The sequence below is a fragment of the Lepidochelys kempii genome, chromosome 10 (genome assembly GCF_965140265.1).
Source record: "Lepidochelys kempii isolate rLepKem1 chromosome 10, rLepKem1.hap2, whole genome shotgun sequence".
NCBI lineage: Eukaryota > Metazoa > Chordata > Testudines > Cheloniidae > Lepidochelys > Lepidochelys kempii.
In genome coordinates, this window is record NC_133265.1 from 82,070,471 (window position 1) to 82,094,662 (window position 24,192).

At 40.8% G+C, this 24,192-nt stretch overlaps 1 protein-coding gene across 5 annotated transcripts in view; it reads left to right on the plus strand.

Moving 5' to 3' along the window:
* The window catches only part of KIF23 (kinesin family member 23), a 27,811-nt gene extending 4,439 nt beyond the window's left edge, over positions 1-23,372 (plus strand). Inside the window, exons 2-24 of one of the 5 annotated variants that reach the window (XM_073304487.1) lie at positions 1,113-1,182; positions 2,471-2,599; positions 3,194-3,299; positions 4,557-4,693; positions 5,043-5,152; positions 6,606-6,776; positions 7,946-7,987; positions 8,421-8,533; positions 8,649-8,770; positions 9,285-9,387; positions 9,742-9,821; positions 9,912-10,031; positions 10,564-10,723; positions 11,403-11,567; positions 11,919-12,076; positions 12,994-13,167; positions 13,903-14,082; positions 14,479-14,787; positions 17,543-17,773; positions 18,916-18,998; positions 19,372-19,453; positions 19,573-19,643; positions 21,707-23,372. In XM_073304487.1, coding sequence (XP_073160588.1) covers positions 1,113-1,182; positions 2,471-2,599; positions 3,194-3,299; positions 4,557-4,693; positions 5,043-5,152; positions 6,606-6,776; positions 7,946-7,987; positions 8,421-8,533; positions 8,649-8,770; positions 9,285-9,387; positions 9,742-9,821; positions 9,912-10,031; positions 10,564-10,723; positions 11,403-11,567; positions 11,919-12,076; positions 12,994-13,167; positions 13,903-14,082; positions 14,479-14,787; positions 17,543-17,773; positions 18,916-18,998; positions 19,372-19,453; positions 19,573-19,643; positions 21,707-21,722 — 2,932 coding nt within the window. In that variant the 3' untranslated portion in view covers positions 21,723-23,372. The remainder of the gene's footprint in view (positions 1-1,112; positions 1,183-2,470; positions 2,600-3,193; positions 3,300-4,556; positions 4,694-5,042; positions 5,153-6,605; positions 6,777-7,945; positions 7,988-8,420; positions 8,534-8,648; positions 8,771-9,284; positions 9,388-9,741; positions 9,822-9,911; positions 10,032-10,563; positions 10,724-11,402; positions 11,568-11,918; positions 12,077-12,993; positions 13,168-13,902; positions 14,083-14,478; positions 14,788-17,542; positions 17,774-18,915; positions 18,999-19,371; positions 19,454-19,572; positions 19,644-21,706) is intronic. The other 4 variants (XM_073304489.1, XM_073304491.1, XM_073304490.1 and 1 more) reach the window with 4 other exon arrangements.
* Positions 23,373-24,192: the final 820 nt, after the last annotated feature.

The following is a 24,192-nucleotide window of genomic DNA, read 5'->3' on the forward strand; positions in this document are numbered from 1 at the left end:
TTTTTTGGTATGTCATTTGAGAGCTTAGTGATTGTCTGTTTTCACCCACATTATTTTTATTGGGGACATTTAGTGCACTGGATCAGGTACATCACATGATGTGATGGGCATTTGTAGGACCCATGGATCTTGAAAGGTCTGTTGTGGGGTTATTGATCTTTGTAACAGTGGGGATATGTCTGCAGGTTTTGCATCTGTCTTTGCGACAGGTTCTGTTACCGCTTTGAGTTGGTGAGTCTTGGTCTGTGGGTAACTTGCTTGTGATGATGAGGTTGGGGGTTTGAAGACCGGAAGAGAGGGTTCTGAAAATATTTTTATTATTTATTAATTATTACTTTCTCTGTTATTAGGCTTGGCAGAATTTGATATAGAATCATAGAATATCAGGGTTGGAAGGGACCTCAGGTCATCTAGTCCAACCCCCTGCTCAAAGCAGGACCAATCCCCAATTTTTGGGAGCTGGTCAGACAATAATTATTTATTGATTCAAAAAATTAAAGCTTTATACTGTTAAAACGCATTGTCAACATCACATGTCAAAATATACATAGTAAATAGTCTTAAATCAAACAGGCAAAGAAAAAAATGTTGCCTGAAAACTATCTATACATTTTGATGATTATCGATGGAAGTATTTTTTTAGTTTGTGTGTTTATGATTAAATTGATGTTTATTGACACTTATCGATTACAAAATCTAATCTGTCCAAGTTTAGTTGCAATAAATCCCTGTTTAAGTAAGTATTACAGTACAATCCTGACATCTCCTATTTTACCTTAGGTAAAAGTAAAATGCTTTGTCTTCACTGAGTCTGTATCTCTGGATAGCTCTCATGTTTTTTACCCCGAGACAAGAATCAAAAACAAAAGCCTTCAGCAGTGAATACAAGGTCTTAGGAGCCTATGACTTGCCACTTTGGAGCAATGGTGTCCTGTTTCCATAAGTGGCCCGTGTTTTCCTAAAGAGATGTAGGTAGATCACTGCTGTTGGAATGTTAGTCTAAAAGATTGTTGGGGAGAGGCAAGTTAATGTTCTTTAGGTAGAACTATGCTAATCAATGTATGTATCGTGTGACTAGATGACGAGTCTAACTTTCAGTTCTTTATTTTCAGTAGAACTAAAACTCCTAGAAAACCAGTGCTAAAGAAGTCATCCAACACAAATCTGAAAGATCCAGTTGGGGTAAGGTGTCTTGCTTTCCCGTCTTGCTCTTCCAGGTCAACTGGAAAGCAAACCTACTGTAGCTTTGAGAGGCTGTTTGGGGTAAATCTTAATAACATTTCAGAAATGGTGCCATAGTGTTAATGGCTGAGAATGTTTCTACAAAACAGCTGACTGGCAGCCCAGTGAGTCTAATTTCTATGATTAACTTTCTACTAGCACTGTGGTCTCCTTGGTTTGTGTGTGCCTGACATAATGCTGATGAGCTGAAAGCAGCCCCTCCTCTCCTTCTGTTGTACAGGCTTATTTATACCTGTGCTTAAGTCTTTTTGGAATCCACTTGTTGTGATCAGGCTTATGCATTTCTAATCCATTTCTTCAATGTTTTTCTGCTTGCTTTCTGGTGAATCCCATCTGTGGTTCTGAGGAATGAAGGGGGAGGAAAGCCATGTAGTGGCAGAGAATATTCCCTCAATTTCTCTCTTCTTCCCCATCCCCAGCAGAGTTTTACTCCCCTCTCATCTTTCCCTGATTCTGTGGCTCAAGGTCCTGAGTTATAACTTTACTTCTTGCCAACAAGGATTGTATGGGATCATAAGAATCTGTCAGTGGCACTCCTGGGTTGATGGGAGGCACTTGACAGACAGTCCTTTACCCACAAGGGCAGTGTGTGCTCCAGAATCTAAATCTGGGACTCTTGTGTGGTAATTTTGAGTAGAAAGATTTTCAAGGACAGCACTGTCAGTATGCAGTGGCAAGTGACAGAAGTAGACACAAATCTGTTAAAAGAGTGACTTTGTTAATCTTTTGGCACTGGACAAATTTTGCGGGGGAGGTCTTAAAATTGTCCTGTCACTGCCATAGTAGGAATTTCTCTGAAGAGAAGCAGCCAGGGAATTTCTTCATGTTGGTCGTTGTGTTTTTTTTGTTTTTGTAAATCATGTGTATTTTCAAGTACATATGATCTGGTACATAATTATAAGATGCTGAGATGAAAACGATTTCTTTGGTGACTTTAAAGTAGAACAAATTAAGCATTCTGCAGCATGAAATACACTGCACAAATATCACTAGGTGGGAACGGTTGGCTAATGTAGATTCAATTGACCAAATGTCTTGGGGTATTAAAATAAACTTTATGTATAAATATTTTTAACTTTCGAAGGTGCATGTAAACTGTAGTGGCAAACATCAAAATGTTAATTTCACCTTGCTGTGTCAAAAAAACGGAACCAAAGTAGACTGCCTTTTTATTATTATTTATTATTACTACTTTTTATGCTAAAAAAACCGACTTCTGTTCCATCAGGTGTACTGCAGAGTGCGTCCCTTAAGTGTTCAGGATCAGGAGTGTTGCATAGAAGTGATCAGTGAAACAACAGTTCAGATTCATCCTCCTGATGGATACAGAATATTCCGGAATGGGGAATACAGGGAGGTATAGTACTTTTTAAGACTAGCAGTAGAAACAAATTTAAAATGGGCAAGTTGATAGCTAATGCTCATGCTGACTTTGTCCAGCAAACTTTGGACCTAATCTGTTTATCATAGGCGTGCCATACAGTTCATATATCAATCTACAGAGGGCTGGCTTCTAAAATTCACTTTTTTGTAAAATGTTTGATTAAACTATGTATTTATTCTCACACTAAGCTCTTAATTTAAGAGTTAAATGGCTTAAACTCAATCGCTGAAAATCAGGGAACTAACCACTTAACATCCACAATAACCTCAACTCGCATGCCTTTAATTCCCAAGCATAATATGTTAACATACTATCAAGGGCCTGATCTAATGCTCATTGAAGTCAGTGGAAAGAATCCCTCTGACTTCAACGCATGTTGAAACAGGCTTCAGCTCTGCAGCTCCACAACACACTCCCCTTCAGTTCCATCACGGGACCACACACTGTGCACACATCCAGTTCCTCATCCTCCTACTCAAATACAGTTCTAACCTCTTATTATCTTGCGGGAAGGAGGGTGGCTTTTTCTTCTGTCTGGAATGTGCTAGTGTTTTTTCTTTTCTCCAGACGCAGTATACGTTTAAGGAAGTATTTGGAACTCTTGTCACTCAGAAAGCACTCTTTGATGTTGTGGCTAGACCTCTAGTAGAAGATCTCGTTCGTGGAAAGAATGGTATGCCCCTGTTTTGTATTTAACATGCTGTAGCGGCACTGCATAGCTAAAACCATTTATTTTTTACTCTTGTTTGGTTGCCTTTCTCCTGGAATCTTTTTTTAACCACTGTTAAGCCTGTTCAAAACTTAAGGATACTTATTTTCTTCAGGTTTACTTTGCTTATTCTGGCACTTCCACAAATTGTCAAGGTTTCTCAATTTGTCTTCTGAAAACAAGTTTTCAAATAGTCCTATCCTTTCATGAAAATAGGAACAACTTCCTTGTAACAAAGTGGAAAGAAACCCCCCCGCCCCCCATTCTAAATTACTCCTGTTTCAGATGCATGCAAGATATTTATATTGAGGCTTAATTTTCTTGCATACCAATCAACTGTAGAGGCTTTTGTCTACAAAACCATGACATTGTATAATTTTGTAAATAGACTAGAGTCTTGATTGGCAAGCAATTTGGCCTAGTAGGTCTCCTGAATCCCAGTCCAGCGCTCGCTCTATGTTCTACTTTGGGTTCAGCCACGGCCCGCTGGGTGACCTTGGGAAGTCACTCTCCTACTCCATGCCTCAGTTTCGTAGGCTGTAAAATAGGGATAATGATGCCGACTTTCTTTGAAAAGAGCTTTGAGATCTCTGGATGAAAAGTATGATTGAAGAGCTAGATGGTGGTGGTAATTTGGTGATTGGCTCATGTGAACTATCAAAAAATGTCTGATACCATGAGGCCAGGTTCTTCAGGTCCATCTGGCTGCTGTATCTGAAGCTCTTCAGAGCAGAATAAAAACAAACAAGCTTCCCGCAGTCAGGTTTTAAGCGACGGTCAAAATGGCTGCCTTCACTCTCATTTCTAAATGTACTTAACCAGAAAGGGGAACTTTGAGCAGCTAGAGTTTATTAAAAACTGTTCACTTCTAGTACTTCCCTGAGGTCTGCCTGCTAGTGCCAGCTAGCCTTGTCCTGAGCAGCATTACAGTATGCTGGGGGAATGGCTTTACACTAGCTGGCCCAGTCCTGCTCTCTGGGCAGTCGCTGCACTGACAACATGCAGCTGTGGTCTTTCCTCCTTTGGACTAACTCTTTCCTTTCTCACTCCTGGGATGGTACCAACATGTCTTGAGTATTCGTGCTGACCGTTCCAAATGAGGAAGTCTTCTCCCCCCACCCCCATCTTTATTGGATAGGATCAAGTGACAGTTCAAGTTGAAGGTTTTCTAGTTAATAAGGTCCAATTAGGAACATTTAACTGTAACTGTTTTACTCCTAGGTCTCCTTTTCACCTATGGTGTGACAGGTAGTGGGAAAACACACACAATGACAGGTTCTCCTGGTGATGGAGGACTTCTTCCCCGGTGCTTAGACATGATCTTCAACAGCATAGGACCATTTCAGGCCAAGCGATTTGTGAGTTGCTTTGTTTTAAGTCTTAAGAGAAACTTTCCCAGTAACAGCCTAAAACACAGTCAGTTATTCTCTGTTCTAAATTGTTAAATTGTAAGAAAAACCTTACAGTCCTTTAATCAAAATAATCAAACAAAACATCTGCATCAGAAGCAGAGCCTGGTCAAAAATGGAGAATGACTGCAGGATGGCACGTCAATGAAGTAGTTCGGTCTGACTATTTCAGAGATCATTAGTCATATTTTCACTTTTATCGTGCTGACATTTTTATCACAATTAACCCTCGCCTCAAACGACCATTTCCAGTGTTTAAGTTCGTCACATGACTGCTAACCCCATTTGCTGCCCTCAGGTTTTTAAACTTGATGACAAGAACGGTGTGGATGTGCAGTGTGAAGTTGACGCTTTGTTAGAGCGTCAGAAAAGAGATGCCATGCCAATTCCAAAGACTCCATCTGGCAAGTAAGTAGAATGAAATGGTGTATTAATACATATATATGAAATGTTGTAGCTGTGTCAGTCCCAGGATATGAGAGAGACAAGGTGGGTAAGGCAGTATCTTTTATTGAACCAACCTCTGTTGGGGAGAGAGACAAGCTTTCGAGCTGTACAGCTCTGCTCTTCAGGTCTGGGAAAGATACTCAAGCCATTCAAGGTAAAGTGGCCCTTTAACACCTCTCCAGGCATAGGGGGGCAAGAACTGGTGGGGGAGGCAGGTTATAGACTGTTGTAATAACCCATAAATCCAGTGTCTCTGTTCAGTCCATGATTTTTAGTATCTAGAAAAGCTATGCATTTAAGCTCCCAGGCTACTTTTGATGGTATTGTACAGGTTTCCTTTGAGGATGAGGACTGAAAGGTCCGATATAGAGAGGTGAAAAGTGTTCACCCACAGGTGATATGGTGTTTTTGGCTTCTCATTTTCTGAGAGTTTATTTAGTTGTGACACTCAAAGTACATTTCCCAGACCTGAAGAAGAGCTCTGTGTAATCTTGTAAATTTGTCTATAAAAGAGATCACCTCACCTACTTTTTCTCTGATACATGTCATTCCAAAACTTGAGTTTTGATGACTTGGATGCCCTTCATGAATGCTTCTTGCCACTTTCAGGAAGCGTTAATATATCACTCTACCTTTTTCTTCTGGTGAGATAAAGCGTAGTCTAATCAACATTTAAAGCTGAGTACTTGGAGACAGGCAACCTAGGTTCTTTTCTTTGCAATATGATTCGTAGCATTACCTTGGTTAAGTCACTTAAACTGTCTGTGATTTAGCCTTTCCTGTTAGTAAAAGGTATGTTAAATTTAAAAAGTGTTTGAGTCCAATGAATGGAAGATGCTATAAGTGCAAAGTATTAATGAGCTCTGCATAGGGCTGACTAACTGTAATTGCTTGGTAATTGACTAGGTAACACAACTACATCTGAAAATTTTATATCACAATATATAGTAATAAACATGACTATATTTAAGCTTTTTACTGCTTTCACAAGTGCTCTAGCTCTTTCTTTTTGGAGGAGAACTGAATACATGGCATCAATGTTCAACATGGGCATTTTTGGGACTGCAGTTATATACCCGTGGCTGGCCAATGCCAGCTGACTCTGGCTAAGGGGCTGTTTAATTGCAGTGTAGACATTTGGGCTCAGGCTGCATTCTGAGCTCAGGGACCCCCCACAAGATACTAGAGCCTGGGATCCAGCCTGAACCTAAAAACATCTACTCTGCATTTAAATGGTGCCTTAGCCTGAGCCAAAGTCAGCTGGCCTAGTCCACCCACAGGTTTTAATTGCAGTATAGACATACCCTTAGACTGTGCTGCTTTCAATATAGCTTCTAATTCTAGAGTATATGTGATGAATTATCCACTTGTCATGGATGCTGTATTGTAATAATGTCATGCATGGTTTTAACAGACGACAAATAGATCCAGAATTTGCTGATATGATCAGTGTACGAGATCATTACAAAGTGGAAGAGGTTGAAGAAGACAATGTCTATAGTGTGTTTGTCTCGTATATTGAAATCTACAATAACTACATATATGACCTGTTGGAGGAAGTTCCCTTCGATCCAATAAAACCAAAGTAAGTGTCTTTTTTTAATATGCCTCTTTGAGTGATTATCACTTGTCCAGGTTGTAATTAATATTGGGTTACCTTGAGACATGCTCACAATCCCCACCTCTTTGTCTTGAGTCCAAACGAGATTACTCAAGAAAGGAATATTGGGTACAGTGGTGTGGAGACAAGACTGTGAACCAGACAGTTGAATCTGACTTTGCCACTGACACCCTCCATAGCCTTTACAAGTCTGCCTCAAGCTCATCTGAAAAATGGGGACTTGCTGTGATGTAGTGTGGAGTTGGCTTGTTTAAGTTTCTACAGCAGGGTCTAAAACTGCAGAACAGGTGTCTTATTGCTGGTGCTAAATTTTTCACATTCCCTTTAGAGTGTGTTACAGAGGAACTTAAGTTTGTTACATTGGTGCAGGCTCTTGGAACCTGTGGGACTCCCAAATCTGTTCATGCTGTCTTACAAACAGCACTCTCAACTGATGACTACAACTTGCAATCTATACAATTCTTAGCTGCCATTCCTACTCCTGTTTCCAAAGAAACTGATCCTGGGCTTGGTGACCGTGACTCACTGTTAATCAGCTTCACGCTTCATTGAAATAGGAACAGAAATCTTGGGTGTCAGTTTGAAACTCTGGCTTTTGGAGGCAGCCTCTGGGTGAGCTCCCTCCCACCATTACAGTGTTTGGGAACTTTTGGGAAAACAGTGCCCTTTAGGGACAACACAAGCGCACCTCTAAACTTTTGTCTTGTCTCCACGTTAACTCTCTGCTTTGTGCTTGTGTTTAAATGGATCTAAAATTAAGGTTCTCACAAATAGCTACTGGTGTACAAATATCTTTGTGAAACTTGACACACTTATGGCAGAACAATTAATGCACACAGATTTGTCATGGCTCTGGCTTGAGGTCTTTGGATCTAATCTTTTTGGATTCCTTCTCTGAATAGGGTCCACAAACCAATAGAACATATTGGCTATGTCATGAGGCTTTAGGAGGAGAATTGCAATTATTTTGTTTAACCACTTGTTAAGCTCTCACTAGAGGATCACCATCTTGTTAAATGTTTCCAGAACTTGGTCTTAACTTTTACATTATTTCTTGTTGTGCAAACTACAATGATTAAAATGTTAGGTGGTTGCTATGGGTGCTGTAATATTTTACCCTATTCCCTTGATAGGTGGAACAGTTGCAACACTCCTGTGCGGAATGGTGATTTTATGTATGTGCCCAGCATATTGTCTCTTCCATTAAAAATGGAGAAGCTGAATTTATTATATGGTGTTGCTGTAAATAAATTCAGACCCCATCTCTTTCTCTGCTTCTCTAGCAAATTCAGAATAATGCTGTTGAAGTCTATTATATGCTTCTGTATGAGCTTATGCATGTAGGAGAGTAGCAGTAGTCCTCCAGCCTCATAGTGCCTACTATGCATTGCAATTAAATGTGTAAAAGCAAAGCAATAACTGAACTGTATCTAGTCCTGCCTAAATATTTCCCCATGCATTTGTATTGGCTCTCCGTTCTGTTAGTGTGGGATAACGTTTGACATCTGTGTTCGGGTTGAATCTGATCTTTAAACATAAGGATATGCATGGTGCTTGCTTTAAAAGCCTTGCTGCCTGTCAGCTTGATCTAAACCATGCTCTTTGCAGACCTCCACAATCCAAAGTACTCCGTGAGGACCAGAATCACAACATGTATGTTATAGGATGCACCGAAGTTGAGGTAAAATCTACTGAAGAAGCTTTTGAAGTTTTTTGGAGAGGTAAGAAATGTTCAGGAGTAGTGGTCACTTTAGTCCTGTATATCCCTGTGGGATGAAGACCTGCATGGCCTCTACCGATCTGCCACTCAGATTAAAGGGCTCTCTCGTTTAACAGGTCAAAAGAAAAGGCGCATTGCTAACACTCAGCTGAATCGCGAATCTAGTCGTTCTCACAGCGTGTTTATGATTAAGTTGGCTCAGGCGCCGCTGGATGCAGATGGAGATAATGTCCTGCAGGTGAAATTCAGAGGCTAATTATTTTAAAGAGCACAATGCGTGTGTGGGAAGGGAGGTGATGACCTAGACAATGGCTCCTCTCTGGGATGTTCTAATTACTAGTTGCACTTTTTAAATGCCTCATAAGTCAAAGCTCTCTCTGTCAAGGTGAGCATTAATGAAATAAGCGAAGTTTGTTGTTCCCTTGCTCTTTGTCTTGGCTACTGTTACGCAAAAACTAAGCATATAGAAATTGGGAGAGGTTTTGGGAGAGGCATTTGTAGTTTGAGACTGCCTGAAATAGAATATGAATCCTAGATTCCAGAACCTGGAATGCTAGGGCACTAAACCATTAGTAGCTCATAGTCTCTCACATAATTATAAGAGAGAGCTTCAATTCTCTCCCTAACCTTTATTAAGTGTTAACTTACAACAGTTATGTAAGGCTTAAAAGTCTCATATAATTTTATTTCTTCCCCTATATTGGGGACATGTTGCAAATGGCATTAAACATTTTATTTTTTTTCTTGAACAGGAGAGAGAACAAATAACTTTAAGCCAGCTGTCCTTGGTTGATTTAGCTGGAAGCGAAAGAACGAATAGGACAAAAGCTGAAGGAAACAGACTACGTGAAGCAGGTACATAGTTGGCTTGGATGGTCTGTTGCTTATATGCTCATATGCAACTATTGGTTTGTGGACTAGAAAGCTGGTCATATGGTAGTGCCTCCTGGCTCAAGATAAATATCCTGGTGGGGTGTCCTTTTGTTCTATTAAGTCAAATGACTCTTAAATCCCCTTGTCTGGAAAGCTGGACACTACCCATTGTCTTAATGTAACTAGAAAAGGCTTGAGGTATTCCTAAGCTAATCAGAATAGTTTATCCCCCCCAAACAGTGCAATTTTAGGCATAAATTGGCCACTAACTTTGGAATATTGTAACTGAGGGGCAATATCCATCTGAGTGCTTAACACTAGCTCTGTTTCTTTCAGGTAATATTAACCAGTCACTTATGACATTAAGAACATGTATTGAAGTTCTACGGGAGAACCAAATGTATGGAACCAACAAGGTATATGACAACCCACCTTTTTACTGTCTTTTAACCTGTCAAGACTTTTGCTTGAGACTGTTGTTGTTGGGTTTTTTTCGTTCTTTTTAGATGGTCCCTTATCGAGACTCTAAATTAACCCACCTGTTCAAGAACTACTTTGACGGAGAAGGAAAAGTGCGTATGGTCGTGTGCGTTAACCCCAAGGCCGAGGACTATGAGGAAAGCTTGGTAACTTGCATGTGATTCTTCTCTTCTTCCGCCCCCTCCCACCCCCCCATTCCATCCCCACCAAACTGATGAAACGAATATGAAGAGATAGAAAATATAAAGGGGAGGGAATCTCTCACTTCATCTCACAAGGAACAAAACTGAAACTTTAAAGGGAAACCCACAACCTAACAATCACACTCCTTATTCCTAGAAATGGCATTGAAGAATACTATAACAGAAAGAAGCCACGTTTCTCCTAGGCCTTAACTGTTTGCCAACACTCTGTACAGTCACTTTCACTGTTTCCTTTGTTGGCAGCATCAGGGAGAGGGTGGGGAGGGGGCGACACACACCCCTGTAAAACCACCAGGGAAACTGGGCAGGAGCTGTAGTAGTTGAAACTACCTGTAACTTGGCTTTTAAACTTGGCATCTCAACTTGATAATGTCCCTTTTTAGTATGTATCTAGATACTTGCGAGTTCACACTGTGGCTAAAGATTGTGGTAACTAAATATGGAGTATCTAAAACTGCATATTATTCTATCATAGCAAGTCATGCGATTTGCAGAAATGACCCAAGAAGTTGAAGTTGCAAGACCTGTTGATAAACCACTGTGTGGCTTAACCCCGGGACGCCGATTGAGAAACCAGGCCTTTAAGGATGAACTCTCACGAAGACTTGAGATTCGAGGTGGCCCAATCGGCGGAGGTAAAAACTGGAATGATGTTACATGGTTTCATAGCACAGACTTATTAGTCAATCCAGCACTTCTGACTAATAGAAAAGACATTAAAATAAAACAAAAACTCCTACATAATCTATAATTTAACCGAGAGAATAAAGTCATAAGGGTATTTGTTACCTTGGGTTTATGCTGCAGGGTTATAAATTATAATGAACACAGTCAGTGTTAGTACACACGTTACTAGTTCCAAGATACATTTTAAATATGGTGATAACAGACGTAGGTGAACTTTCCCTTACCCCCTCCCTTGAGGGAGGTCGTGGATCTAGAAATACAGCAATATTTGGACAAAGAAATAATTTTTAAACTGGATTAAAAAATTATATGCTCACAGGGCTTCTAATCTCTCTTAAATTTCCAAGCTTCCCTCTACACCTATCTTTTATTTATAACTTCTCTAATCGAAACACTTATTATATGCAGCAATGTCCCATTCAAACCCTTCTTTTGGTACAGTTGTGCCTGATCAGCTACCATCTAGGTGATGGAAACTCTTCCTTGTTAAAATGTCCAGGCTTTTATATTTCCAAAATGCTTTGGGGTGAGAGCGAGTGAATGCGTGGCTTCAGTCTGTGTGCTGCAATGCTGAAGTAGGTTTAGATTAGCTTGCTGTCATGGATTGTCTGCTTTAAATCCTTACAGAAACAGAACAATCTGTGACTGAAATGCTTCTGCAGAACTTCCCTCCGTTACCATCATGTGAACTACTGGACGTGAATGATGACCAAACACTTCCTAGGCTGATTGAAGTCCTTGAGAAACGCCACAGAATGCGGCAGATGCTGTCAGAAGAGTTCACCAAAAATGGTGAGCATTGATTCTCCATATGAAACCATTCCTCTGCTAATCAATACATGAAAGGCAGTTGTGCAAAGCAGCTGGAGTAAAATAGCTATATCTTCTATCCCAGTGGGCACATGGCGGAACATATCTGGTTTGCCTAAATTCGTGAATGATGCTTCAAAAACTTCACTGTGGTTTGATATAAATACTCAGACATTTGGCAGGGTTGTATCAGCAAGCAAAATAAGGCAATCTTCATATTTTAAGCTAGTAGGGAAGAGGCAAAAGTTGATCTAGTTTAATGTTCTGGGGAGGGAGTGCAAAGATTCTCCCTAAGTGAATTTATATGGATTACAATGTCTGAATCTGTTCCAGTACTCGCATTTAAAACTATGCTGCAGGAATTTGATAGCAGCATTGTATCCAAGGAAAACTACGCTCAAGGAAAACTCACTGAAAAGGAGAAAATGATAGCAGGACAGAAAATGGAGATTGAACGACTGGAAAAGAAAACTAAAACATTAGAGTACAAGGTTTGTTCTTGCATAATCTGAAATTACTCAGTTCTTAGGCACAAAACTTATACCTTACTTGGCAAATGTCAAATTTTTAATTCAAAAACAGAAGTTTTTTCCACATAAGGTTTTCTCAAAATACTTTAGTTAATTGTTTTTTCTCTTATTTGGTGGGGATATTAATCAAAATGTCTTACTTGTTTTGGCTTTAGCATGAGTAAGGTTAAGTTTCTTTCAAGAAAACCAGAAATCGCTAAACTACCATATATACTTGTTCATAAGCTGAATATTTTTGGTAAAAAAGTGACTGTCAGAGAGCAGGGGGTCGGCTTATAAATGGGTCTACACCAAAATTTGATGATTTTTAAACTCTGTGAAATCATTGAATTGAATATCTAATACATTGTCGTTTTGTTTACCCAGAGCATCTGCAGGCACGGAGCCCCTCAGTTCCCTGTGGCCGCAGTCTGCAGCTCCCATTGGCTGGGAACGGCGAACTGCGGCCACAGGGAGCTGAGGGGCTCTGTGCCTGAGAACGCTCCAGGTAAACAAAATGTCCCGACCCACCAGCAGCTTATCCTGACCGGCTGGGAGCCAAAGTTTGCCAACCCTTGAAATATTGGGTTGGCTTATGAAAGGGTCATACAGTTTTTACTATTTTTACCTATCCATCTTGGGGGTCTCGGCTTATAAACAAACTGGCTAATGAATGAGTATATACGGTATGTGCTACAAACTTCTGAAATTGTCTTTGAAATTTCAAGGGAACTTACTGGAGTGTTGGTTTATGTCTGTACTAAAATGGCTGATTGTGGTCTAAAGCATGTTAAAATATGATTAGCTCCTTTGCTCTCTTGTGCACCTCTTCAAGAAAATGCTTTGTGAGCAATTAAATGTGAAACTTAAAAGAAAAAATGCTATGGTCTTTCCTCCAGATTGAGATTTTAGAGAAAACTACTACAATTTATGAAGAAGACAAACGTAATTTGCAGCAAGAGCTAGAAAGCAAGAGTCAGAAATTGCAGCGGCAGGCTTCTGATAAGCGTAGATTGGAAGCACGATTGCAAGGCATGGTGACAGAGACAACAATGAAGTGGGAGAAAGAATGTGTAAGTACACTAGCATATCTGTTAGAAATGCTTAATGGAGCAATGTTCGTTGTACCAAGCTAAGGCTGAAATTAATTTTTCTTTGTGTATCCAGTTTTGAGAGACAGACCAGACTATCCACTCTCATCTTGAAATTTGACAAGTGTGATCTTATGCTGAAGTAGAATTTTTCTAGAAGGGTATTGATGTAAACTCGGTAAACTTTGTTAAAAATTATTTTACAAAAATTTGCTTTTTTAAACAGTTTAGCATTGTTTCCTTCTGGTTCATAACTTTTTTGCCTTCTGAAATCAGATTTTCTTTGTCAGTTGTCGTCATTGACCTAGCCACAAGGGTTCTGCTCTTCCCGTGGTATATTAGCAACAGCAAATTTTCTGCCAATTGCGCGCGCGCGCGTGTGTGTGTGGGGAAATAGCTTTTGAGGAACCAACCTGCTATAGTGATCCATTACCTGAGCTAGAGACTTAGCCACTACAATATGAGCGATGTGTGCTACTAAATGAATGTAATCCCTTTGTTCTTCAGTTAGGATATTGAAGATGCTAGATAGCTTTCAAAGTTGGCCAGGCCTAGCGTACATAGGGACTACTTTGACAAGTCTACATCTTGGCTGGAAAATCTTCTTCCATTTGAAATACACAGCTCTCCTCAATTCAGTTGTCATCACAATAACATATGCTTGTCTAATTTGGTCTTTATTTACAACAATGTCCTCCACCCGGTTCTCACCTGCAGGAGCGCCGTGTGGCGGCAAAACAGCTGGAGATGCAGAACAAGCTCTGGGTCAAAGATGAGAAACTGAAGCAACTGAAAGCTATTGTTACTGAACCAAAGAATGAAAAACCAGAGAGGCCTTCACGGGAGAAGGACCGGGAGAAAACTTTTCAGAGATCTGTGTCTCCCCCGCCAGCACCAGTATGTTATATGTGAATCTTTGTATGTCAGTGCAGAGACAAACAGGTTTTTATAAAGCTAAATGTAGCTGATTATTTTTCTCTCTAGTTGTTGGGAATGGGACACGAGAATGAGTATGTTTTGGGCTCTACTAAATTCCTTAAGTGTTTTTTTTTTATTTTTTTTTCCCCCTCTAGTGTGTTGTCTCTGCATGCTCTTTTACCTTACACTTGACTAATTGAAAGAGTGCCCTGGCTTTTTAAAGCTGACAATGAAACACCTACTTATGTGAAGTACTTGCGTTGATTACTCTCTGCATATACGCAAGTCAGCCATACAGGATGATTTCTGAGAAGTGTTATACTTTACCAGTTCAAAATTGTATGTGTTCACTAACTTCTCTCCCATTTTCTTCAGTTTTCTAGTAACTATGTTACTCAAGTCCCTAACAGCCAACCTCTCATGAGCCAGCCACAGCTGCATAGACGCTCTAACTCTTGTAGCAGCATTTGTGTGGCATCCTGTATTTCGGAGTGGGAGCAGAAAATTCCTCCATACAACAAGCACACCATTGGCCCACCTAAGGCAAGGAGTAGACAACAGGAACCAGAGCAAAATAGAAACTGTAATGTGTCAGACAGAAGGCGAGGGATGCACTGGACTGGAGTCATTGAGGTCCCCAGCCGTAGAGATGAGATAGAAATAGAAGAGGACCAATGCTGCAGGGTTAGTGCTACTCCTAGCAATGGTTACATGAAGCAGTGCTTGGTTGCTGTGGCTCAGAAGATTACCATTCTCAAACAATTGCTAAGCTTAGTGTGTGCTGCCATATGTGAGCTCACCCCTGAAATGGAATTGGACCCAATTTTACAAATTTTCTCCATGTTTGACTGCTGCCTCCAAGTTATGTGTCATGGCACTTGCAAAACACAATCTAATTTGGTTTCTAAAGTCAGTATATAAAAGCCCTTAAAGGAGTATGTCTGTCTGTGTCTCGTCAGCGTGTGTATAGTTCTCTCCAGGAACAACAATTTAATTTTTCTGACTATAAACCTCCTTGTCTCCATTTGTCTGTCTCTTAAACTTATTTGGCAGTCTGCAATTGCCAGAATCATTTTTGGGCGGATTAAAGAGCTCATGAGCTGTTTGTGGAAATTTCATTTATCAGCTGGAAAATGTTTGGACAAGCAGTCTCGCTTGTAATGAGCTGAGTCTGGGATTCATACAACCGTTAAAATGTTCTTACTAAATTTGAATATTTGTAATAAAACTGGTGGTTTTACTTGCAGTTTTCATTCAGTTTTAATTGGTCTAAATGATTCTTCTGTGTACCAGTTCGTATCAAGGAGATGCTTGTCTTAACACTACACGCTTTATCATCACATTCTTGCTACAGGGGTTCAGGTAAAACTAATAGACAAATACCAGACTATTTTGAGAGACGTTCTAAACAGGAGCAAAATCTGTTACATTGTGAATCCATATCTTGGACTCCCTTAATGGTATTACAAACAAAGTTCCTGTAACAGACTTTTTGATGCAAGTCATGCTTTCATACTAATGCCATTCAAATTAAACTTTACCTTAACCCCTGTTGGTAGCAAGTTCAGGAACATTGTCCACTGTCAAATACAGTGCACCCTTTTTTAAGGATCTAAACTACTAAGGCAGCTTTTCAGAACTGTCTCAAAAAATTACCAATGGAAAAATGAATACTTCACTCACCCAGCCAAAAGAAAAGGGTTACTGTAGGTGAGCCTTGAAAACTTCTATTTGCCCAAATCTTAATGTTGCGTTCTACATCCTGGCAGCATGTAGTTTTTGATATCATAGATGCTTGTAAACAGTGTTTGGGGCTTCTGAGAAGAGACCTATCAAGAGGGTGCACTGTAAGCCTTATACCTGTTGCTAAAATACAATGTAATCAATGCTCAAGTCTTGGAAGTGCAGTGGATGGGGTTAGTATCCATGGATCTGAGTTAGGTGATCTTGCCACATGTCACTAATGAAATGGATTTTCATTGGGTGTATATGTGAGACAGAAGTGTAAAATCTCCCCTTATTATTTACAGCTGTTAGTTCCCAGAGCCTGATAGAGGAACACTTACCCATATGCGTGGTCTTGCTAGTTTCATCTTATTTCTCTTAAAACTGAGCAATGTAAACTCTCGCATGATAGGCGGAAAAGGCTGAATTTGATGGGGACAGTGAACTGTGTGACTGAATGGAGATCTTGTGTACTTTGGATGGGTCAAAAAGAGGCCCTTTTTCCCTCTTCTTCCCTGCACCTCTTTGGAAGTGACCTCTGCTGTAGAGTTTATTTGGCAGGGGGACAACACTGTATACAATTGTTCTTTGTGGCTGGGATTTTACTTCTAGACTCTGACCCTGAATCTCGCTGTCTGTAGAATAAGGGTTGGTACATAGTCACCCAGTTATGGAGTTCAAAAGAAGGTAGTGGAAAGTACCATTATAACTTCATCCCTTGAGTCTGGTGTTCAGATTGGCCCCTCCATGGTTGGTCTTCAGCTCCACATCAAGAGCAGCATTTAAAATATGCACCTTGTTAAAGTCATGTCTTGGTCAAGAGTGATTTCAGTTTGATGAACATAAATCACGGCCTTGTGTCAGAGGTCCCTCAAATTCTTTCTTAAGAGGAGGATTACGTTGCCCCTCCTGAGACTTCAACCATCCTTCTGCTTAACTTTCAGAGAAGATCCTCTGCATAAAGCTTATTTTCTTGCATAAATAATACTACCTCTTGTAACATTTTCACCTGTGATCTCATAAGAGGGTCCATATTTAACAGACCTCCTGTTGCAGTTTAAAACAGACTTCTAGTTCTGCCCAGCAGAGGGTGGGTGGTATACGGGTAGAGGTATCAACACATCAGTAACTTCTGATGCATTCCAGCAACTGAGTGCCAAACCAGTCTCACTCTGGAAAGAGGGGCTAATGTCAAGCTTCTTCCTTCTCCACAGTATTTACCCAGAAATACACTTGAGGCCTCCCATCTTTGAGTGACTCCGCTGAAGTAACAGCTCCTAAAACCTGTGCCATGAATTTGTTCCCTTGATTACCTGAGAAACAGACCATCTGACCCAGGAATGTGTCCATGGAAACTATCTTATGTAACTGCTTTTTCAGGCCTGTTTAATGTGTGTAGAATTCATAGTTTGGCTGGACATTTGAGAGCTGCTGCAAAAAAGTTCAGATTCTTTAGTCTGAAGTTCTGGTTAAGGAATCCATCCAACTATGTAGAACTTAATTAAAACTGCAAAGAATGAATTGGCCCAAGTGTAATTCTAATAGCAATGTTGTGTAAGTGTGTCAGTAATGGTTCCCTGCAAGATCAATTCTGATTAAACGTTTAGAGATGAAATTTTGGTCTTCATCCAAATACATTTTAACCAGGCCTGAAAAGCTGCACTTTAACTACTGATTATGCTTATTTCTTCTGGTTCTTTTCTGCTCTGATCAGACTGCGCCTCCAGTTCGTCTCAGACACAGACGATCACACTCAGCGGGGGAGAGATGGGTAGATCATAAGCCACCTTCTAATGTGCCAACTGAAACAGTCATGCAACCACATGTCCCCCATGCCATCACAGTAGCAGCTGCAAACGAAAAGGCACTAGCTAAGTGTGACAAGTACATGCTGACTCACCAGGAACTAGCTTCTGATGGGGAGATTGAAACTAAACTGATTAAGGTAAAGCAAATACCTTTGTGTTGTCAAATCGTACTTAACTGATTCAGAGTTTCTGATTTTAGCTTGCATAAGGATGTGTTTGACTTAAAGTGCTTTTGTTGATTGTGGTTTTGGAAGTTGCAGGTTGGGGTAGGAGACGCTTCAGTTCCTAGAAAACATTTCTAGTAAGCTTACAGTACTTGAATGTGTTCTTCTAGCTATTTGCATGCCAAGTTTCATCTGCATCAGTTTTGATTTAAAAAAAAATTGCACCTACCGTAATAAAATGATAGTTTGTCCCATTATGTAAGACACCATCCATAATCAGTGGATGTGTCAAGCCTGTGGCTGCCACTGGTTTTCTGAAGCCTACTTACGGAGGCTTGACCATCTTGTTGAAGTGATGTCGCTTCGTTCCTCTAGCAGCGTGAACCAGTTCCCATCTTGCTGCAACAACAAAGCAATATGAAATCTAACACTTTCAGAATGTAGCTTCCAAGTATTAGTCTGGCAAACACTTAAAGCAAGTTGGGATGCAGCGTAGGCTTTGAGTTCCAGGGGGCTCTGCTAGTTTCACACAAGTTGTCAATTCCGCCAGATGGCCGCTTTCAGCACGTTTGTTTGGAAATGCCACTTGTTGTCACTTAAACCCCCTCCCAAAGAAACAGTGTTGATAAGTACTTCTTGTGGTGAACTTTAAACTGGATAAAACAGCTGCAGTTTTCCTTTAGCTCTGACTACTAGGGCATGTTCACTTTTTAAAATAAAATTCCTCCATGCTACCCCAAGGGCTTGTTGACCCCACTTATCCCAGGGTTTATCCCATCTGCCAACACAGTTACAGTCCTGTCTAGACTGCCAAATGAAAGCATTGAAACTGGGCCTTACTCAGTTGTGTTTTTAATCTGCTGTCTTAGGAATTTCTTGCACCATTTTGGGGGGGGCAGCTGACAACCTCTGGGTACATCATGTGCTGATGGTTCACTCTAGTGCATGCTCAAGTGTTTGTGCTCTTTGGGTTGATCGATGAGCTTCCTTGAAAGAAATGGTAGTTATTGCAAACACTGAGGTCACGTACTAGTTGGCCACAATTCAAGTTTCTGTGCAAACATAATATCCAAGGAATTATATTAATTTGTAAGTAACTTGTTTCTTTTCCTCAGGGTGATGTTTACAGAACCAGAGGTGGTGGACAGGCAGTCCAGTTCACGGATATAGAGACTCTAAAACAAGAATCACCAACCGGGTCAGTCACATATAATTTTATAATTGCAATAATGTCAAGAACCTAGTATCCCCAGAATGTGCACACAGCTCTAATTCTATCAATGGTTTGGTGAGAAACTTCAGAAGAATGAAGTTGCTGAGATTTTGAACTTACCAGCTTTAAGGTAAGACTGGCTTAATATACGTAAAACTGAGGTAAGGTTTTCTTGTAAAGCCTGCAGCTACAGGTATTGCTGGCGCACTGCTGGAGTTTTGGGGTACCAGAAGCTATTCATCATCTCCATATGAGTGAACCGTCTCTAGATAATGGCTTGTGCAGTCACTCATTGGACAGTCTATTGAACTATACACAGCAGTCTTTCAGGACTAACTCTTCTCTCTGCCTCCCTCAGTCGAAAGCGAAGATCATCAACTTCAAGTCCTGCTCCACCAGAAGATGCTGCAGAATCTGAATGGACAGATGTAGAAACCAGAGTAAGTTACAAGTAGGCGGCCAGATTCTTACATTGGTGTGAATCTGGAGTAACGCCAGTAATTTTCGTCTTTTCGCTGGCTTTATGCAGCAGCTGTGACTAATGCATGTGTCTTTCCAGTGTTCAGTAGCTGTGGAAATGAGGGCAGGATCCAGTCTGGGACCTGGATATCAGCATCATGCTCAGCCCAAGTAGGTGTCACACTAACTTATCATAACTGGAGCTTCTGGCTTTCTTGCTCTAAATGCTCCTTGGCTGGGAAAATGTTATTCCCCTCAAGTCTTAACCAGCTTTAAGGTAAGGATTGATTCCTGAAATGTCAAACCTGGCGGTGTTGCCACTTTGCCTTTGTGGTTCCAGCCATTTACTCTTTCTCCTTTGCTGGTGTGAATGGGTTCTCTTGCTGACTCAGACTATCAAGGAGCAGTGATATGTCACCAAAGGGACAACTGGAGACAGCTAAGTGCCATGGCAATTGGAATGACAAAGTGACCTAAAATTGAAGCCAAATTTAGCATGACAAGTGACTTTTTTGGGTGCCCAACTTGATAAGCCTGAAAGGAGCCTGATGTTCAGAGTTGGGCCAACTTTCTGAACATCAGTCCCTTGTAAGACATCTCAAGCTGGGCCCTCAAAATCACTGGTCACACGTGGCCTGAGGTGTGATAGTAACATCTGACATCGATACCGTATGTCTTCAGCGGCAGTTTGAGTGGACCCACAAACCTGTGCTGGAACACTGGCTGCCCTAACAGCTCAGAGGTGGAGCAGTGTATCTGGGACAGAAGTGAAGAGAAATGATAATATTCTACCCTGATTTCATTGTCCATTATACATCTAAGGTTGCAAAGGATTAAAGTAATCTCTGTGCCTGTCAATGTTAGTAACACGCTGTAGTGCAAATGAGCATATCTGCGATCTCTGCTTGATGCCTGGAAGGAAGGATAGTTTAAGTACATTTTATTAGTGTACAAAAACTGTTTAAGGTACCTTGGAGAGGGGGATGGTGTTCAACAATCTGATGGCAAAGTTGATGTAGTTCATATTAAATTCCAACTACCACTTGCCAGATTGGGTACGTAAAGCTTCTAACAGAGAAGCACAGGCCTTAGCTGTGGCAGAGAAGCCCTGCTTCTGTTCAGAGTCTGGAGTACCACATACTGAATTCACAGATGACAGCCTAAGGCTTCTTGGGGAAGCTCAGTCTCACCCTGGAGAGTTTGTGAATCTAAAGCTCCCATCTTGCTATACAAATAGAAAACTCACCTGATGTCGTGTAGAAGTCCCAATTTCTAACACCAGAGTCCAAACAAATGCTAGAGTTTCAACGTGAAACTTCGTAAGTGGCAAGACTGGGTCTCAAACGCTTGCTGACAGAATACGTGCTTATTAGGCAGTCTGGTAGCCTAGCTGCTGGAGAACAGAGTTCACTTGCAGATTTGGCCTTTTGCAGATAGGTGCTGGCAGCGCTGTGGCAGTGATCCATTCAGCTCAGGGGAAGAAAGCTTGCAGTTTTACACGATGTTTACAGGCAGGAGAGAGGGCTTCAGAGGTAAAAGGGCTTTTCATGAAGCAAAAAGGGGGTTGCGGGGTGGGTAGAAACAGACGGTGACCCCATAACGACCAAACAACCTTCAAAAATTTCAGGTCGAAATAGAGAGGCTAAACAACTGTAAAAAGCTAATGCATTAGACTTCAGTCTATGGTGTACACTGCTCCAAGTGGGAAAACTTGTCTGTACAAGTCCAATAGCAGTGGTGGAATACATTTGAAATCTGGCACTTTTGGGAACATCTGGTCAGAGAACTTGTGATTTTTAGATCTGTTTACAAACTTTTCCCTTGTAATCCTGCTATGGTATAAACTTTTTTTCAAAGCCCCCTTCCCTGTAATCTTGGGGCCTAATCAAAGTGAGTGGGAGCTTTGTCACTGCCTTTTAGAGGAGCAGGATCAAGTCTTTGCTTTGCCTGTTGGGTCAGTCTTGCTGTTGTCCTGTGTGTGTAGGTTGAACTCTATGCAAAAGCAGATTGTGAACTTAACAGTTGTTGCTCCCTGATCTAATGCGTTGAATAAAATCTATAGCATAGCTGTATCACTGAACCAATTGATTCTTTTCATCACTATATACTCTTAGTCTGTTGTATGAATACAGGTTTTATGTAAATCTAAGTAACATTCTTGACCATGAGTATAGAAAGTTGTGCTGTGAGAATCAAAACTTTGAGCTGAGAGTATTGTGTGCTTTTTATTTCAGGCGCAGAAAACCATGAGCTGGAATTCACTATTGTACTGGAATACTGTTCGCAAAATGGGGATTTTAATCAGTTCTTCAGAATTTGCTGCCAGTGAAGTCTTGGTAAATTTACTGCTATGCTAAACTGCAGACTTGCATTTTATAACTGCTTATGCTGGACAGCAGGCAGCTAAGGGAAACCTTTTTTTCACAATTCTGAGGAAATGTATGTATCCAATGCATTTGTTTTTTGCCCGGCTGTGTATTATGGATAACTTTGAAGAGAGCCTTCTGTTCTGTGTGTGTGTGAACCTCTTGATAGTCTATATCTCCTGTAGACTGAATCATGCAAGGCCTTTGCCTTGTGTTTTTGCAAGGTTTTCTTTCTGTAGTGTAAAACTTTTTCAAGTTTGGTCACAATCCTTTGTATGGTGGTTGTTCGTTTGTTTTTTAAATACACAATTGCTGCTATTTATTTAGCTGCAGTAATGCACTTTAGAAATATTTCTATGCCCATTCAGGTTTTTATTATACTTAGCAAGAATTATTAATATGAACTACCCATCAGAACAACTATCCAATAAGAGATGGGACTTAATTGTTGGACTGACAGTGTTCTGTACATATACAAATCGTCTTCTGAAAGTCATTTCAGTCTTTGAGCCGGCATAATGACAAAAAGCAGAAATCCTGAGACAGTGCATAACAGTGAATTGGTGTCATACCTATTCAGTTCTGTGCAATGAGTAACTGTTATATGATGCTGATTACATCAGCAGATGTAGGGTGAAGGTAATATGCTCACTTGTTAGGTGACAATTGTATTAAGCATGGATCTGCAAATGTGTTAAAATAAATACTTTTATTCAATGGCTCTTACTCAGTGTAGACTTGTTAACTTGGGATAGTGTTTTACGTTTAGTGTATGTAATCTGGGCTTCCTCTCAGTGGAGATGTGAGGCCAGAATTTCAATAGCATCTTGCACTGTCTGGTCTTTAATAACTCCCATGCCAAAAATATCCTGCAGTAATGGATCTTTGAAGTGGGAGTCTGGCACACTTTGAAACTTTGACTAAGGGATTACAGTGAATTCCAATACGTTAAAAGCGTCAGAAAAGACCTTTGGGATTTTATATAGGCTGCCTTTCCACTTCTTCAGTCTCTCGGCTTATCTTTTGATGAAAGGGTTGTCTTGCTTTGGACTAGGAATAGGAACCCGGTCTCTTTAGAGAGTATGTTGGCTAACACGTTTAAATAACTGTCAAAAATATGGCTTTTAAAAATGGGTTTTGCCCACACCTAGTAAGCATGGTTTTAACAGCATTTGTTTACACTGGCTGCTAAATAGTGTTTAAAAATATGCATATTTGTGTTAGCTAACACACTTGCTAAACATACCTCATTTCCTAGTCTACACTAGGCCTTAGAGTCTGAATCAAAAGTGTAGTGCGTAAAACCAAAAAGCAGGGCTACAGATAGTGGGGACTCATGGGCTACAGATAGTGAGATACCCAACTCTGGTAACCCCTCACCCCCCTCCCAGGCTAATATTACAACTCCGATTCTTCGCGAGCCTTCCTAATAATAAACATCTCCCTGAGCAAAATGATAGACGTTAACAATCTGGTTTCAGAGTAGCAGCCGTGTTAGTCTGTATTTGCAAAAAGAAGAGGAGTACTTGTGGCACCTTAGAGACTAACCAATTTATTTGAGCATAAGCTTTCGTGAGCTACAGCTCACTTCATCCGATGCATAAAGTGGAAAATACAGTGAGGAGATTTATATACACACAGACCATGAAAAAAAATACACATTGTAAGGAGAGTGATCACTTAAGATGAGCTATTACCATTATCTTATTACCTTAAGTGATCACTCTCCTTACAAAGTGTATTTTTTTTCATGGTCTGTGTGTATATAAATCTCCTCACTGTATTTTCCACTTTATGCATCGGATGAAGTGAGCTGTAGCTCACGAAAGCTTATGCTCAAATAAATTGGTTAGTCTCTAAGGTGCCACAAGTCCTCCCTTTCTGTTAACAATCAGATGTTTGTTGCTGTTACCTGTAGCCTTGAGCAGACAGCAGAGCAGGTCACATTTCAAAGCCCTTCCATCTTAGGCTGGGAAAACCAAAAATGAGGCCTTCAACATCTCTGGGTCTGCCCGTGTAACACCGCTAACCCAGTTTCTACCTCACAATGGTGGAGCAGCCCCAAAGCACTGACTGGTGAAGAGCAAAAGTTGCTCTGCTTGTGAGACAGCATTTGCAGGCTTCAGAGGGCAAACTGCCCTACTTAGTCCCAGTCCTTGCACTCTGGGCTGCACTGATTTGCTGCCACCGCCCACACCCGTGCGTCTGCAGCTCCACAATGGGAAAAGTTAACCAGCAGTCGCAGGATTTCCCAGGCAACAAGGGCGTGAGTGATTGTCCCACATACAAAGCAGGCAGTCCAGGGCATCTAGCGTGTCTGCTCTTCCCCGGGTTGAGACATTTATGGACAGGAT